The following is an 18,106-nucleotide window of genomic DNA, read 5'->3' as shown; positions in this document are numbered from 1 at the left end:
GGGAGGGGCAGGACTTCTCAGATGCCTGTTTACCAGGCGCTCCCCTCCCTTCCTCCGCCCAATTTCTGCGGGTGGCCAAGCCTGGCTGGGGGCTGGGACGGGGGAGACGGCACTGGTGGCTCCCTAAGGGGCCTCACCCCCAAGGCAGGGGTCGGAGCACGTGGCGTCCCGGACTTCTCTGGGAGGCCCCCTGGGAAGGGAGGTCCCTGCACCACCTCCCCCCACCCCAGCCCCCTCCATCATCCCGGGGCGGGACCAAGGGGCGGAGCGGGAGGGTGACCGGCCGTGACGCGTGCCCCGCCCGCTCATATAGCGGCTCCCGGGGGCGCAGGGACCGTGCTCCGCCGTCTCCGCCGCATCTTCCACCCGCGCCGCCGCCGCAGCTCCCCGCGCTCGCGCCACCGCCGCCGCGTCCACCCTCAGCGCCACCGCCATGCGGGAGATCGTGCACCTGCAGGCCGGCCAGTGCGGCAACCAGATCGGGGCCAAGGTGCTCGGGGGACGGGGCCCGGGGAGGCAGTGGCGGCCCCGGGGAGCAGCGCGGGGTCGGTCCCCGGAGCACCCCGCAACCTGGGAGTCTTTGGAAAGGAATGAGGTCCCCAGGAGGCCAGCGCGCCCCAGGGGCCTTGGGGGAAGGGTCGCGGGGTGGGGGTGGCAGGGCCAGGCTGGGAACAAAGAGGCTGCGGAGAGTGGGAGCCAGCCTTCTGTCCGCCTGTCACAGCTGGGCCCACAGCTGGGCCACTGTCCCCTCCTCACGCACAAAGAGCCCCCGTGCCTCCCCCGGGCTGCAGCCTGGGTGCGCTGGCACCAGCCGGCCCCGCTGGGTGCTGACTCGGCTGCACCCCGCCCCCACCGCTCCTTCTTGCTGCCTCATCCTCGCCCCGACACCATGCCTCTAGGTCCCCCGTTCACCTTGCTGGGGGAGAGGTGGCAGCTAGGGAGCTAGTTGGGGGCTGGGGGCAGTCCTCGTCTTGGCCACCGGCTTCCCCTCTCTCAACTCTTCCGACCACCTCTCTCTCTAGTTTTGGGAGGTTATCAGTGACGAACATGGCATCGACCCCACAGGCACATACCATGGGGACAGTGACCTGCAACTGGAGAGGATCAACGTGTACTACAACGAGGCCACAGGTAGGGCGAAGGAGGCACCTTCCAGGTGGGAAGGGGCAGCTGGGAGGGAACAGGATGCTACCGGGCGCCTATGGTTCCTGGCACGCACCAAACTGCCCTCCATCTGTTTCCCTGCAGGAGGAAATTACGTCCCCAGAGCGGTGCTGGTGGACCTGGAACCCGGCACCATGGACTCTGTCCGTTCCGGCCCCTTCGGTCAGATCTTTCGGCCGGACAACTTCGTGTTTGGTGAGTCCCCCAGCAGGGAGCCAGAGGCTGGAAAACCTCCTTATTCCTGCTAACACCACAGAGTCAACAGCCACCACCGGGGCCCACAGACCAGAGATGGGGTGGACAGGGCACCAGGCACCAGCCCTGCATCCAGGGCTGTGAGGAGGGGATGCTCAGGCCACTGTGAGAGCCCTGAGGAGGGCGGATACAGAGAAGGATTCGGGGAAGTCTTCCTGGCGGAGGTGGCATTTTAATTCAATGGTCTGAACCGGAACCAGACTGCCTGGGTGCACATCCCAATTCTGCCACTTCATGCATTCAACAAACAGTGAGCACTCACTGCATACCAGGCCCTGTTCTAGAAGCTGGAGATGCAGGTAAGAATCAAACAGCCGGAGCTCCCTCTCTGCCCCAGTGCAGCTCACATTCTGGTAGAAGGTGATAGGCCACAAAGGAGATAAATAAGTAAAGCTCTGCCAGGGGTTGATTCAGATGGATAACTTAGGATGGGCTCCTCAGCCTTTCTGGGCCTCAAAAATCCTCTTTTTTTTTTTTTTTTTTTTTTTTCAGACAGGGTCTGTCTGTCCTGCTGTCACCCAGGCTAGAGTGCAGTGGCATGATCACGGCTCACTGCCACCTCCACCTCTGGGCACACGTGATCCTCTTGCCTCAGTCTCCCAAGTAGCTGGACCTACAGGCATGCACCACCACACCCAGCTAATTTTTTAGTTTTCTTTGTAGAGAGGCGGGTCTCTCTATGTTGCCCAGGCTGGTCTCAAACTCTGGAACTCAAACGATCCACCCAACTCAGCTCCCAAAGTGCCGGATTACAAGCATGAGCCACCTTGCCCGGCCTCCTCGTCTTTAAAACAGGGATTTCACTGGGCATGCTGGTTCATGCCTGTAAACCCAGGACTTTGGGAGGCTGAGTCAGGAAGAGAGCTTGAGGTCAGGAGTTCGAGGCCAGCCTGGGCACCACGGTGAGACCCTGTCTCTACAAAAAGAAAAAAATTTTAATTAGCTGAGTGAGGTGGTGTGCACCTGTAGTCACAGCTACTCGTGAGGCTAAGGTAGGAGAATCACTTGAGCCTGGGAGGTTGAGGCTGCCATGAGCTATGATGGTGCCACTGCACTCCAGCCTGAGCGATGGCGTGAGACCCCATCTCTAAAAAAGATCAAATAAAACAGGGATTCTAAAATGCTAACTATTAGAATTGTGAGGCTCAGGGTGGGCACAATGGCTCACACCTATAATCCCAGCACTTTGGGAGGCCGAGGCAGGTGGATCACCTGAGGTCGGGAGTTTGAGACCAGCCTGACTAACATGGAGAAACCCCATCTCTACTAAAAATAAAAAATTAGCCAGGCATGGTGGCACATGCCTGTAATCCCAGCTACTCGGGAGGCTGAGGCAGGAGAATTGCTTGAACGGCAGAGGTTGTGGTGAGCCAAGATCATGACACTGCACTCCAGCGTGGGCAACAAGAGTGAAACTTCGTCTCCAAAAAAAAAAAAAAAAATTGTGAGGCTTAAAGTCATGAATATGTGTAAAGAGTTTAGAACAATGCCTGACACAGAGAAAGAGGTAAATAAGCATTTGTCGTTGTTTTCATTACTATCTGCAGTCTAGAATGTGAGTAGGATTTGGACTGGCTAAAGGGCATGGAAGGGAGGAAAGATGTTTAAGACGGAGGGAACAGCATATGTGAAGATAGTGGGGTGTCCACACCCTGGGACAATCCTTCCGGGAAAGCTTTCCTGGCTCCAGCTGGCTGCATGCCCCCACCCTGGCCTCAGGCCCTGGCTCCACCGGCCTCCAATACTCCTAGCATGTAAGACGTGCTAAATGCAGGACCTGTCCTACCTCTCTGAATCTTTTCCGCAACTCGCCTCTTACTTCCATTTTACAGGTGAGAAAACAGAGGCACAGAGACGTTAGTTAGGTCACTTGCAGAAAGTCACACCGCAAGCCACTGGGGCTGTCAGGAGCCAGAGGGTCTGACTACCAGGTCCACGCTTTTTTTTTTTTTTTTGAGACAGAGTCTCCGTTGCCCAGGCTGGAGTGCAGTGACACAATCTCCACCTCCCGGATTCAAGCGATTCTCCTGCCTCACGAGTAGCTGGGACTACAGGCATGCATCACCACACCTAGCTAATTTTTTGTATTTTTAATAGTGACGGGGTTTCGCCATGTTGGCCAGGCTGGTCTCCTATTCCTGACCTCTCAGGTGATCTGCCTGCCTCTGCTTCCCAAAGTGCTGGGATTACAGGCATGAGCAACCGCGCCTAGTCTGAGCCCACACTTTTAATGCTCCTCCCACCCCCTGGCCACCCAGAGGCCATAGAATCTCTTGGCCCAACTGTAAGCCCTCTGTGGTCCTCCTGAAATCACTCATACCATTTGGCCAATCTCATTTCATCTTGATTTCACCCAGCCATTTCCCAAGGACCTATGATGGGCCACGGCCACAAAACTGCATTATGTTTTGAAATCTTCCAACAGATCAGAAAGGGGAAGTCACTTGTCCAAGGTCACACAGTTTGTCTTGTCAGTCCCGAGAATCTGCAGTCTAAACCACCAGGCTCGGGAGGAGGAGGGAGGGGGTGACCAGAGGTGGCTTCTCTGAGGATGTGGCATTGAGCTGAGACCTGAAGGAAGTGAGGGAAAAGTCAGGTGAATACCTGGGGGGAAAGCATTCTAAGCAGCCAAGCCACTAGTGCAAAGGCCCCAGGGCAGGACCACACCTGGAAAGCTGGAGTAACAGCTGCGGCTGAAGCAGAGTGAGGGAGGGGATGGGGCAGGTCCGGCAGGGCCTTGTGGCCTGCAGGGAGGATTTGGGCTTTGACCCCAAGGTAGGTGGGAGCCATGGAGGGCTGTAGGCAGAGGAGGGACGGGACCTGACTTACTTGCTCTCAGGTGTCCTCTCGTGGGTACTGTGGAGAGGACAGACTGGGTGATAAGGGTAGGAGCCAGGGGACCAGGACAGAGGGAATTGAACTTATCCAGGAGGGTGATGCTGGAGCTGAACTAAGGTGGAGACAGATGAGGGGTGAAAGAAAACGTTAGCTGTTCACAGTAATACCGGCCAATATTCTTTTTTTTATTCAATTTTTTTTTTTTTTTTTTGAGACGAAGTCTCACTCTGTCGCCCAGGCTGGAGTGCAGTGGCGCGATCTCGGCTCACTGCAAGCTCCACCTCCTGGGTTCATGCCATTCTCCTGCCTCAGCCTCCCGAGTAGCTGAGACTACAGGCACCCACCACCACATCCAGCTAATTTTTTCTATTTTTAGTAGAGACGGGTTTCACCGTGTTAGCCGGGATAGTCTTGATCTCCTGACCTCGCTATCCGCCCACCTCGGCCTCCCAAAGTGCTGGGTTTACAAGCGTGAGCCACCACGCCTGGCCAATATTCTTCTTTTTTTTTTTTTTTTTTTTGAGATGGAGTCTTGCTGTCGCCCAGGCTGGAGTGCAGTGGCACGATCTCGGCTCACTGCAGGCTCAGCCTCCCGAGTAGCTGGGACTACAGGCGCCCGTCACCTCACCCGGCTAATTTTTTGTATTTTCAGTAGAGACAGGGTTTCACTGTGTTAGCCAGGATGGTCTCGATCTCCTAACCTCGCAATCTGCCCGCCTCGGCCTCCCTAAGTGCTGGATTACAGGCGTGAGCCACCGCGCCTGGCCAATATTCTAATACTGATTCTTTTCCTCCGGGAGCTTGCATTCCACAGTGAGCTTGCAGACAATAAATATGATTAACAAGAAAACACAGGCCAAGCATGGTGGCTCACGCCTGTAATCCCAGCACTTTAGGAGGCCATGGCAGGTGGATTGCTCCAGCTCAGGAGTTCAAGACCAGCCTAGGCAACATGATGAAACCCCACCTCTACAAAAAAAAAAATACAAAAATTAGCCAGATCTGGTAGCATAAGCCTGTAGTCCCAGCTACTCAAAAGGCTGGGGCAGGAGGATCACTTGAACCTGGGAAGTCAAGGCTGCAGTGAGCCATGATTGCACCTCTGTACTCCAGCCTGGGCAACATACCAAGACCCTGCCTGAAAATGATAATAATAATAATGATGTTAAATATTAATCTTTTTATTGTTAATATTTATTTGTTTTAGAGACAGGGTCTTGCTCTGTCTCCCAGGCTGCAATGGTGTGATCATAGCTCACTGCAGCCTCCAACTCCTGGGCTCAAGCAATCTCCCACCTGAGCCCCCCTAGTAACTGGTACTACAGGTGTGCCACCACCATGACTGGCTAATTTATTTATATTTTTATATATATATATATATATATATTTTTTTTTTTTTTTTTTTGTAGAGACATGGCCTCACTATGTTGCCCAGGCTAGTCTTGAACTGCTGGGCTCAAGCAATCCTCCCACCTCTGCCTCCCAAAGTGTTAGGATTACAGGCATGAGCCACCGTGCCCAGTCTTGGTTTTTTTTTAGGCAAGGGGCGGGGGAGTGTTTTGTGTGTGCGTGTGTTTTTGAGATGGAGTCTCACTCCGTCACCCAGGCTGGAGTGCAGTGGCTCAATCTTGGCTCCCTGCAGCCTCCTCCTCCCAGGTTCAAGCAATTCTCTTGCCTCAGCCTCCCGAGTAGCCAGGGACTACGATCGCCCACCAGCACACCTGGCTATAATTGTTATTATTTATTATTATTATTATTATTATTTTGAGACGGAGTCTCGCTCTGTTGCCCAGGCTGCAGTGCAGTGGCACGATCTCAGCTCACTGCAAGTTCCGCCTCCTGGGTTCACGCCATTCTCCTGCCTCAGCCTCCCGAGTAGCTAGGACTACAGGCGCCCGCCACCACGCCCGGCTAATTTTTTTTGTAATTTTAGTAGAGACGGGGTTTCACCGTGTTAGCCAGGATGGTCTTGATCTCCTGACCTCGTGATCCGCCCACCTCGGCCTCCCAAAGTGCTGGGATTACAGGTGTGAGCCACCGCACCCAGCTATTTGTTATTATTTTTGATAGTTACTAGTATTCAACTACTAGAGGCCCTCCAGGTGGTGGAGAGACAGAGTCAAGGGTTGGGGCTCCCCATAACTGCATGTGTGTCCCCTCCCCTTCCCTCTCTAGGCCAATCCGGAGCCGGCAACAACTGGGCAAAGGGGCACTACACGGAGGGCGCAGAGCTGGTGGATGCTGTCCTGGACGTAGTCCGGAAGGAGGCCGAGAGCTGCGACTGCCTTCAGGGCTTCCAGCTGACCCACTCGCTGGGGGGTGGCACGGGGTCCGGAATGGGCACGCTGCTCATCAGTAAGATCCGCGAGGAGTTCCCAGACCGCATCATGAACACCTTCAGCGTGGTACCCTCGCCCAAAGTGTCAGACACGGTGGTGGAGCCCTACAACGCCACGCTGTCTGTGCACCAGCTGGTGGAGAATACGGATGAGACCTACTGCATCGACAACGAGGCACTCTACGACATCTGTTTCCGCACCCTCAAGCTGACCACCCCCACCTACGGGGACCTCAACCACCTGGTGTCGGCCACCATGAGCGGGGTCACCACCTGCCTGCGCTTCCCGGGCCAGCTGAACGCCGACCTGCGCAAGCTGGCCGTCAACATGGTCCCCTTTCCTCGCCTGCACTTCTTCATGCCCGGCTTCGCACCCCTGACCAGCCGGGGCAGCCAGCAGTACCGGGCCCTCACGGTGCCCGAGCTCACCCAGCAGATGTTCGATGCCAAGAACATGATGGCGGCGTGCGACCCGCGCCACGGCCGCTACCTGACCGTGGCCGCCGTGTTCCGGGGCCGCATGTCCATGAAGGAGGTGGACGAGCAGATGCTGAGCGTGCAGAGCAAGAACAGCAGCTACTTCGTGGAGTGGATCCCCAACAACGTGAAGACGGCCGTGTGCGACATCCCGCCCCGCGGCCTGAAGATGGCCGCGACCTTCATCGGCAACAGCACGGCCATCCAGGAGCTGTTCAAGCGCATCTCCGAGCAGTTCACGGCCATGTTCCGGCGCAAGGCCTTCTTGCACTGGTACACGGGCGAGGGCATGGACGAGATGGAGTTCACCGAGGCCGAGAGCAACATGAATGACCTGGTATCTGAGTACCAGCAGTACCAGGACGCCACGGCCGAGGAGGGCGAGTTCGAGGAGGAGGCGGAGGAGGAGGTGGCCTAGGCTGCTCCCATCGCTTCCCACCTGTCCCCTCGAGGCTTCTGACCTTTGATCCGCTAGGCCCCCCATCTCTGACCCCTAGAGCCCCGCTTTCCCTCCAAGGCTGACTCCTCCCTGACCCTAACAATACCTTTGGAGCTCGCTTTACCTCTGGCTACTTCATCTCTGACCCTGGCTCCCCTTTGAGCCCTAATTTATCTTTAACCCCCTTGAGCTCTTCCAACCTTGACATTCCCAGGAGGAGCCCCGCTTCACCCCTTCTGACTCTGGAAACCGCACCTTTCACTTTGCAGACCCTCCTTCACCCCAACTTCTGCTTCACCTTTGACCTCTGCCCCCCATGAATCCCATTTTACCTCTAGACCTATAAGTTCTGGTTTATGTTTGACCCCTCCCTCTGAGCTGCACTTCACCTCTGACCTTGCCTCACCTTTAACCCCCCACCTGAGCCCCAGCTCCTACCTCTGACCCCAACTTCTCTTTGATCTCTGAATCCCCTCTGACTCCAACTTCTCTTTCACCCTCTATGAGTCCCATTTTACTTCTACACCTGTAAGTCCTGGTTTATATTGGACCCCTCCCTCCGAGCTGCAGTTCACCTTTGACCTTGCCTCACCTTTCACCCCCCACAGCGTCAGCTCCTACCTCTGACCCCAGCTTCTCTCTGGTTCCCACAGGCCCCATGCATCCTCCCTGCCTCACTCCCCTCAGCCCCTGCCGACCTTAGCTTATCTGGGAGAGAAACAAGGCCTGGTGCCTGTGAGGAAGAGAGGTCACCCCCGCCCTCCCTCCCCACTTCCCTGCCTCACTCTCAATAAATAAATTAATTGTTGTCATGGATGTTTCTGCCGAATTCCTCTTTCCTCTCTTACAGCAAGTGCGGGCTTTTCTCTACAGGATGGAGGAGGGTACCGATGACATCTCATCTCTGGATGGGGGGCGTGCTGGGGAGGGATCAGACGGGCCAGGCTAGGCCACCCACTAACCCTGAGGTTTTGACTAAGCCATTTGCCCTCTCTCAGCCTCGGTCTTCCCACCTGTAAAATGGGATCATATGTTTTCCCCCAGGATCCCCCCACAACTGTTACAGGAATGGGGTCCCAATCCAGACCCCAAGAGAGGGTTCTTGGATCTCACTCAAGAAAGAATTCAGGGCAAGTCCATAAAGTAAAACCACGTTTATTAAGAAAGTAAAGGGGTGGGGCACGGTGGCTCACACCTGTAATCCCAACACTGGGAGGCTGAGGTGGGTGGATCACCTGAGGCCAGGAGAGACCAGCCTGGTCAACATGGCGAAATCCCATCTCTACTAAAAATAAAAAAATTCGCAGGGCGTGGTGGTGGGCGCCTGTAGTCCCAGGTACTCCGGAGGCTGAGGCAGGAGAATCGCTTCAACCTGGGAGGCAGAGGTTGCAGTGAGCCAAGATCACGCCACTGCACACCAGCCTGGCAACAGAGTGACACTCCGTCTCAAAAAATAATAATAAATAAATAAATAAATAAAGGAGCCAGGTGCAGTGGCTCATGCCTGTAATCCCAACACTTTGGGAGGCTGAGGTGGATGGATCACCTGAGGCCAGGAGAGACCAGCCTGACCAACATGGTGAAACCCCAACTCTACTAAAAATGCAACAATTACCTGGGCGTGGTGGCAGGCGCCTGTAGTTCCAGCTACTTGGGAGGCTGAGGCAGGAGAATCACTTGAACCTGGGAGGCAGAGGTTGCAGTCAGCTGAGATGGCGCCACTGCACTCCAGCCTGGGTGACAGAGCGAGACTCCATATCAAAAAAAAAAAAAAAAAAGAATGGCTACTCCACAGACAAGAGCTGCTGGTTGCCCATTTTTATGGTTTTTTTCTTGATGATATGCTAGACAAGGGGTGGATTTTTCATGCCTCCCCTTTTTAGACCATGTAGGGTAACTTCCTGACATTGCCGTGGCATCTGTAAACTGTCATGGCGCTGGTGGGAGTGTAGCAGTGAGGACAACCAGAGGTCACTCATAATCATCTTGGTTTTGGTGGGTTTTGACCAGCTTCCTTACTGCAACCTGTTTTTTGTTTGTTTGTTTGTTTTGTTTTGTTTTGTTTTGTTGTCGTTTTTGAGACAGAGTCTTGCTCTGTCGCCCAGGCTGGAGTGCAGTGGCACAATCTTGGCTCACTGCAAGCTCCGCCTCTCGGGTTCACGCCATTCTCCTGCCTCAGCCTCCTGAGTAGCTGGGACTACAGGTACCCACCACCACGCCTGGCTAGTTTTTTTGTATTTTTAGTAGAGACGGGGTTTCACCATGTTAGCCAGGATGGTCTCGATCTCCTGACCTTGTGATCCACCCACCTCGGCCTCCCAAAGTGCCGGGATTATAGGCATGAGCCACCGCACCCGGCCTACTGCAACCTATTTTATCAGCAAGGTCTTTATGACCTGTATCTTATGCCGATCTCATCCCGTGAGTTAGAATGCCTTAACCATCTGGGAATGCAGCCCAGTAGGTCTCAGGTCTCAGCCTCATTTTACCCAGCTCCTATTCAAGATGGAGTTGTTCTGGTTCACACGTCTCTGACACACCCACCTCAGAATTGTTCATGAGGATCTGAGGAGATCTCAGGAGCACAGAGTGGGTGCTTGGTGGCAGAGGTGCTGCTGTTCTCTGTGCAGCACCTTGCAAATATGGAAGGCAGGAAGGGGAATCTCTAGGGTAGGGTGCCAGGAAGATGGCAGCCTGAGCTGGCACCCAAGTGGCAATCTTGCCAGAGTAACAACACAGCTCACCCACATGAAACTTTTCTGTGTGCATGACTCATGCCTTATTTCATGCAAGCCTCACACCAACCCTGGAAGGCCTAAGCTTCTATCCCCTTCCAAGCCAAGGTTTAGAAAGAGAAGAGCGTTATCAGTTAGCTTTTGCTGTGTAACAAACAATCCCCCAAAACTTAGTGGCTTAAGACAAAAACAGGTATTTATTTTGCTCTGAAATCTGTAATTTGAGCAAGGATTGGCATGGCAGTTCATTTAGGCTCCCTATGACACCAGCCAGAGCATCTTAGCCGGAGGCAGAGGGATCTACTTCCAAGGTGGCTCACAACTGACTGGCCAGGTGGTGCCAATTATCAGCTGGGGGCTCAGCAGGAGTAAGGAGAACAAAGACCTTAGTGTCTCTCCATGTGGCTCTCTCCATAGTCCCCTAGGGCTTCCTCACAACATGGCTGCCGGGTTCCCCCAGAGCAAACACCCCAAGAGAGCAGGACAGAAGTAAATGCAAAAGAAAAATGGATTGCATTTTTATGACCTAACTTCAGTGTCACTTATTCAGGACTCACCAACGAGGCAATCACTAAGCCTTGTTCAGATTCAAGGGGATGAAGTACAGACTCCAGCTCTTTTCTTTTTGAGACAGGATCTCACTCTGTCACCCAGGATAGAGTGCAGTGGTGTGATCATGGTTCATTGAAACCTCAAACTCCTGGGCTCAAGCAATCCTCCCACCTCAGCCTCCAGAGTAACTAGGACTATAGGCACATGCCACCACATCTGGTTAATTTTTTTGTATTGTTAGTAGACATTAGAGATAGGGTCTCACTATGTCACCCAGGCTGGTCTCCTGCCTCAGCCTCCCAAAGTGCTGGATTAGAGGCATGAGCCACCACACTTGGTCCATCCTCCAGCTCTTTTGTTTTGTTTTGTTTTGTTTTGTTTTGTTTTGTTTTGTTAGAGTTTCACCCTTGTCGCCCAGGCTGGAGTACAATGGCATGATCTTGGTTCACTGCAACCTCCGCCTCCTGGGTTCAAGCAATTATCTTGCCTCAGCCTCCTGAGTAGCTGGGATTACAGGCACCCACCAGCACACCCAGCTAATTTTTGTATTTTTAGTAGAGATGGGGTTTCACCATGTTGACCAGGCTGGTCTCAAACTCCTGACATCAGGTGATCCACCCGCCTTCACCTCCCAAAATGCTGGGATTACAGGCATGTTCCACCATGCCCAACCCACACTCCAGCTCTTGATGGTAGAGTGGCAAGATTCTAGAAGAGCACGTAGGGTGAGCAATAGAGCCATGGCCATCTTTAGAAATTACAAATTTTTGGCCAGGTGCGGTGGCTCACTCCTGTAATCCCAAAATTTTGGGAGGCCAAGGCGGGCAGATTACTTGAGTCCAGGAGTCTGAGTCCAGCTTGGGCAACATGGCAAAACCCTGTCTCTAAAAAAATACAAAATAATAATAGTAATAATAATAACTGGCTGTGGTGGTGCACACCTGTAGCCTCAGCTACTCAGCAGGCCAAGGTGGGAGAATCACCCAGGCCAAGGAGGTCAAGGCTGCAGTGAGCTGAGCTGTAATTGCACCACTGTACTACAGCCTGGGTGACACAGTGAGAAACTGTGGGAGAAAAGAAAGGGAAGGGAAGGGGAGGGGAGGGGAGGGGAGGGGAATGTGCTGGACACGGTGGCTCACACCTGTAATCCCAGCACTTTGAGAGGCTGAGGCGGGTGGATCACGAGGTCAGGAGTTCAGTACCAGCCTGGCCAACATGGTGAAACCCCGTCTCTACTAGAGGCACAAAAAATTAGCTGGGTATGGTGGCACGCACCTGTAATCCCAGCTACTCAAGAGGCTGAGGCACTTGAACCTGGGAGGCAGAGGTTAAAGTGAGCTGAGATCGTGCCATTGCACTTCAGCCTGGGCAACAGAGTGAGACTGTCTCAAAAAAAAGAAGGAAAGAAAGAAAAGAAAGAGAGAGAGAAAAGAAATGAGGGAAGGAAGGAAGGAAGGAAAGAAGAAGGCAAGAAGACAGGAAGACAGGAAGGAGGGAAGGGAGGGAGGGAGGGACAGAAGAGGGAGGAAGGAAGGAAAGAAGGGAGGGAGGGAGCGAGGAAGGAAGGAGGGAAGGAAGGAAGGAAAGAAGGAAGGAAGGAAAAAAGGAAGGAAGGAAAAAAGGAGGGAAGGAAAAAATGAAGGAATAAATTACAATTTGCCACACAAAGTCACTTGCCCATGGTCACATGGCTACTAAACAGTGAGCTGGAATTCAAACCCTGCTAGTTGAACCCTAGAATCCTGACACGGGCAGCCAGAGTTCCGTGTGGGGACCATTCTAGGTATATTAAGCAGACAGGAACTTAATACAAGAATCAATGGTGCTTGCAAAATCACTGGAAGACGCTGAGAGAGTGGGCTGTGTAGGCTTCTCAAATTTTACCGTGCAAAAGAATCAGCAGAACAACTTGCTAACGCACAGTTTCTTCAGTCCCACCCCCTCACAGTTGCAGATTCAGTAAGTAGGTCCGGGGTGGGGCTCAAGACTCTGCATTTTTAACAAGTTCTCAGGAGATGCTAAAGATGTGTGAATAAGACCACAGATTGAGCAGCCCCGGAATAGGTAGGACCCTCGTGACACCACAGAGCTGGGTCACCAAGGAGCAGCTCCTTTGTATAGGGAGAAAGGTGGAGAACAAAGAGGCAGTTACCAGAACTATGACCTGGAAATGGGTCCAACAAAGAACACGAATTCATGAAAATAAAATGTATAGCTCCACAACCCTGCTTCTCAGCAAGATATACACACAAGCCCACACTGCCTCACTTCCACTTTCTGAATCTCTCATGAGCATTTCTCATTGGTAGAACCAATTCTGCATCCAGAAACGGAGCAGCAAAGGCATCTGGGAAATGTAGGGTTTGGAGGAGTTTTTTGCAGCGTCTGCATTAGGAAGACGAGCCAGGGGCAAGGGTAGGTGAGAGGGGGACACGTGGAGAGCCAAGCAGTAACGTCCACCACTCTATGCTAGACACCAGACACCCAGGCTGGAGCCTCAGTCTTCTTGCTACGTCCCCCTGCAGCCAGGAGTAAGGAGAGGCATGAGGGAAGCAGCGTGGACATCAGCCCACAGCAACTTCAGCAGGCCCAGCACAGCACAGCAGAGTGGTAGACCAGCAATACAAAGGATGTAGGTAGCCGCGTAATGGATAGATCTGGGTTGGGTTCCCCACTCAGCATCCTCCTTCCTTGCACAAGGCACTTAACTACTCAGAAGTGTACGGACTTTTTATTTGTTTTTTTGTTTTTTGTTTTTAGTTTATTTATTATTTATTTATTTATTTATTTATTTATTTTTGAGATGGAGTCTCGCTCTGTCGCCCAGGCTGGAATGCAGTGGCGCAATCTCGGCTCACTGCAAGCCCCGCCTCCCGGGTTCACGCCATTCTCCTGCCTCAGCCTCCCGAGTAGCTGGGACTACAGGCGCCCGCCACCACGCCCGGCTAATTTTTTGTATATTTAGTAGAGATGGGGTTTCACCGTGTTAGCCAGGATGGTCTTGATCTCCTGACCTTGTGATCCACCCACCTCGGCCTCCCAAAGTGCTGGGATTACAGGCGTGAGCCACCGCGCCCGGCCTATTTATTTATTTTTGAGACAGAGTTTCGCTCTTGTTGCCCAGGCTGCAGTGCAGTGGTGCGATCTTGGCTCACTGCAATCTCCACCTCCCAGGTTCAAATGATTCTCCTGCCTCAGCCTCCCAAGTAGCTGGGATTACAGGCACCCACTGCCACACCCGGCTAATTTTTTTTGTATTTTTAGTAGAGACGGGGTTTCACCATGTTGGCCAGGGGCTGGTCTCGAACTCCTGACCTCAGGTGATCGGCCCGCCTTAGCCTCCCAAAATGCTGAGATTAGGTGTGAGCCACCACACCCAGCCTGGTTTTGTTTGTTTGTTTGTTTCTTTTCTTTTTTTTTTTTTTAAGTATTTCCCCAAACTTTGATGAGGCAGTTGCTTTGGGGGGTTCAACTTTTTTTTTTTAGTCTCCTTCTGTCACCCAAGCTGGAGCGCAGTGGCACAATCATGGCTTACTGCAGCCTCGACTTCCTGGGCTCAAGTGATCCTCCTACCTTAGCCTCCCAAGTAGCTGGGACTACAGGCATGTGTCACCATGCCAGCTAGTTTTTCTGTAGAGATGGTGTTTCACCATGATACCCAGGCTGGTCAGAGGCTGAGGTGGGAGGATCCCTGAGCTCAAGCAATCCACCCACCTCGGCCTCCCAAAGTGCTGGGATTACAAGAGCAAGCAACCGCGTCCGGCCAGGTGTAGGTTTTTTTGTGTTTGTTTTTGAGACAGAGTCTCACTCTATTGCCTGGAGAGCAGTGGCGTGATCACGATTCACTGCAGCCTCGACCTTCTGGGCTCAAGTAATCCTCCCACCTCAGCCTCCTGATTCGGAACTACAGGCGTGTACCACCACACCCAGCTAATTTTTAATTTTTTTTTTTTTTTGAGGTGGAGTCTGACTCTGTCGCCCAGGCTGGAGTGCCATGGCATGATCTCAGCTCACTGCAACCTCCACCTCCCAGGTTCAAGCGATTCTCCTGCCTCAACCTCCCGAGTAGCTGAGATTATAGGCATGCGCCACCACATGTGGCTAATTTCCATATTTTTAGTAGAGATGGGGTTTCACCATGTTCGCCAGGCTGGTCTTGAACTGCTGACCTCAGGTGATCCACCCACCTCAGCCTCCCAAAGTGCTGGGATTACAGGCGTGAGCCACCACAGCTGGCCTGCACCCAGCTATTTTTTTAGATTTTTTTATAGAGACGGGATCTTGATATATTGCCCAGGCTGGTCTTGAACTTCTGGCCTCAGGCGATCCTCAGGCTTCAGCCTCCCAAAGTGCTGGGATTACAGGCGTCAGCCACCATGCCTGGCAAAGTTAAGGATTTTAAGATAACAGGATTATGGCAAATTATTTGGGTGGGTCCAATACAATCACAAGGGTCTTTATAAGAGGGAGACAGAGGATCCTAGTCAGAGAAGAAGTGAGGACAAAAGCAGGAGTCCCAGCAAGTGAGAGAGATTTGAAGATAAATGCTACTGGCTCGGCCAGGCACTGTGGCTCACACCTGTAATCCCAGGACTTTGGGAGGCTGAAGCACAAAGATCTCTTGAGGCCAGGAGTTTGAGGCCACCCTAGGCAACATAGCAAGACCCTGTCTCTATGAAAATTGTTCCAATAAGTTAGCTGGGTGTGGTGGCACACTGCTGTAGTCCTAGCTCCTTGGGAGGCTGGGATGGGAGGATAACATGAGCCCAGGAGTTCGAGACTATAGCGAGCTATGATGGCACCACTGCACTCCAGCCAGGGCAACAGATGGAGACCCTGTCTCTAAAAAAAATTAAAAATAAAAATAAAAAGGCTAGGCGCAGTGGCTCACACCTGTAATCCCAGCACTTCAGGAGGCTGAGGCAGATGGATCACCTGAGGTCAGGAGTTCCAGACCAGCCTGGCCACATGCTGAAACCCCGTCTCTACTAAAAATACAAAACTAAGCCAGGCGTGGTGACGGGTGCCTGTAATCCCAGCTACTTGGGAGGCTGAGGCAGGAGAATCACTTGAACCTGGGAAGCGGAGGTTGCAGTGAGCCAAGATCGTGCCATTGCACTCAGCCTGGGCAACAAGAGTGAAACTCCGTCTCAAAAACAACAAAAAAATTAACGATGTGTGGTGGCTGTGCCTATAATCCTAGTTGCTCAAGAGGCTGAGGTGGGAGGATCACTTGAGCCAAGGAGTTAGAGGTTGCATTGAGCTATAATGGTACCACTGCACTCCAGCCTAGGAGACACAGAGAGGGAGACCCCATCTCTTAAAATAATTTAAAAAGTAAAAACAGGCGGCCAGGCGCGGTGGTTCACGCCTGTAATCCCAGCACTTTGGGAGGCCGAGGCAGGTGAATCACTAAGTCAGGAGATCCAGACCACCTTGGCTAACATGGTGAAACCCCGTCTCTACTAAAAATACAAAAAAATTAGCCGGGCGTGGTGGCGGGCACCTGTAGTCCCAGCTACTCGGGAGGCTGAGGCAGGAGAATGCCATAAATCTGGGAAGTGGAGCTTGCAGTGAGCCAAGATCACGCCACTGCACTCCAGCCTGGGCGACAGAGTGAGACTTCGTCTCAAAAAATAAATAAATAAATAAAATAAAAATAAAAACAGGCTGGGCACAGTGGCTCGTGCTTGTAATCCCATTCACTTTGGAAGACCGAGGCCTGGGGATTGCTGGAGGCCAGAAGTTCAAGACCAGACCAGGCAATAAAGCGAAACCCCATCTCTACGAAAATATTTTTTAAAATTAGCTGAGCTGACCAGGCACGGTGGCTCATACCTGTAATCCCAGCACTTTGGGAGGCCAAGGCGGGCAGATCACTTGAGGTCAGGAGTTCAAGACCAGCCTGGCCAACATGGGGAAACCAGATCTCTACTAAAAACACACACAAAAATTAGCCGGGCGTGGTGGCGGTCACCTGTAATCCCAGCTATTCGGGAGGCTGAGGCAGGAGAATTGCTTGAATCCAGGAGGCAGAGGTTGCAGTGATTGCGCCACTGTACTCCAGCCAGCCTGGGTGACAAAGCAAGGCTCCGTCTCACAAAAAAAAAAAAAAAAGGGCCAGGCGTGGTGGCTCATGGCTGTAATCCCAGTACTTTTGGAGGCCGAGGCGGGTGGATCAGTGGATCACGAGGTCAGGAGTCCAAGACCAGCTTGGCCAAGATGGTGAAACCCCACCTCTACTAAAAATACAAAAATTAGCTGGGTGCGGTGGCAGACGCCTATAATCCCAGCTACTTGGGAGGCTGAGTCAGGAGAATCGCTTGAACCCGGGAGGCAGAGGTTGCAATGAGTGAAGATCGTGCCACTGCACTCCAGCCTGGGTGACAGAGTGAGACCCTGTCTCAAAAATAAAATTAAATTAAATTAAAAAAAAAAACAGTTGTGTGTACAGTAGCACACAGCTGTAGTCCCAGCTACTCAGGGGGCTGAGGTGGGAGGATCACTTGAGCCCAGGAGGTCAAGGCTACAGTGAGCTATGATGGCGCCACTGCACGTCGGCCTGGGTGACAGAGTGTGACCCCATCTCTCTTTTTTTTGGGTAGGGGGATGGAGTTTCGCTCTTATCACCCAGGCTGGAGTACAATAGCACGATCTTGGCTCACTACAACTCCCAGGTTCAAGCGATGCTCCTGCCTCAGCCTCCCAAGTAGCTAGCTACATAGCCGCGCATGGTAGTACAGACCTGTAGTCCCAGCTACTTGGGAAGCTGAGTCAGGAGAATCGCTTGAACCTGGGAGGCAGAGGTTGCAGACATTTTGTCATAGCAGCCTTAATTTTTTTTTTTAAAAACATAGAGTCTTGCTCTGTCACCCGCTGGAATGCAGTGGTGCAATCAAAGTTCACTGTAGGCTTGAACTCCTGGGCTCAAGTGATCCTCCCGCCTTAGCCTCCCAAGTAGCCGGGACTACAGGCGCTATCACCACACCTAGCTCAAACCTCTTTTTATTTATTTATTTATTTATTTTTATTTTTTTATTTTTTATTTTCCCGAGACAGAGTCTCTCTCTGCTGCCCATGCTGCAGTGCAGTGGTGCAATCTTGACTCACTGCAACCTCTGCCTCCCGGATTCAAGTGATTCTCCTGCTTCAGCCTCCCAAGCAGCTGGGATTACAGGCACATGCCACCATGCCCAGCTAATTTTTTGTTTGTTTGTTTGTTTTTGATTTTTTGAGACAGAGTCCTGCTCTGTCGCCCAGCCTAGAGTACAGCGGCGCGATATCGGCTCACTGCAAACTCCGCCTCCC

At 52.7% G+C, this 18,106-nt stretch overlaps 1 protein-coding gene across 1 annotated transcript; it reads left to right on the top strand.

Annotated features, from left to right (window-relative positions):
• The first annotated feature begins 336 nt into the window (after nt 1-336).
• TUBB4A (tubulin beta 4A class IVa) lies at nt 337-8,327 on the top strand. The gene is given in 4 exon segments (NM_001280428.1): nt 337-490; nt 1,023-1,131; nt 1,249-1,359; nt 6,433-8,327. Coding segments are annotated over 4 exon segments (1,335 nt in total). The 5' UTR covers nt 337-433; the 3' UTR covers nt 7,491-8,327.
• Nucleotides 8,328-18,106: the final 9,779 nt, after the last annotated feature.

This window comes from Pan troglodytes, chromosome 20 (assembly GCF_028858775.2).
Source record: "Pan troglodytes isolate AG18354 chromosome 20, NHGRI_mPanTro3-v2.0_pri, whole genome shotgun sequence".
Lineage (NCBI taxonomy): Eukaryota > Metazoa > Chordata > Mammalia > Primates > Hominidae > Pan > Pan troglodytes.
The sequence above is the reverse complement of the archived record's forward strand: the minus strand, read 5'-3'. Positions and strand labels throughout refer to the sequence as shown.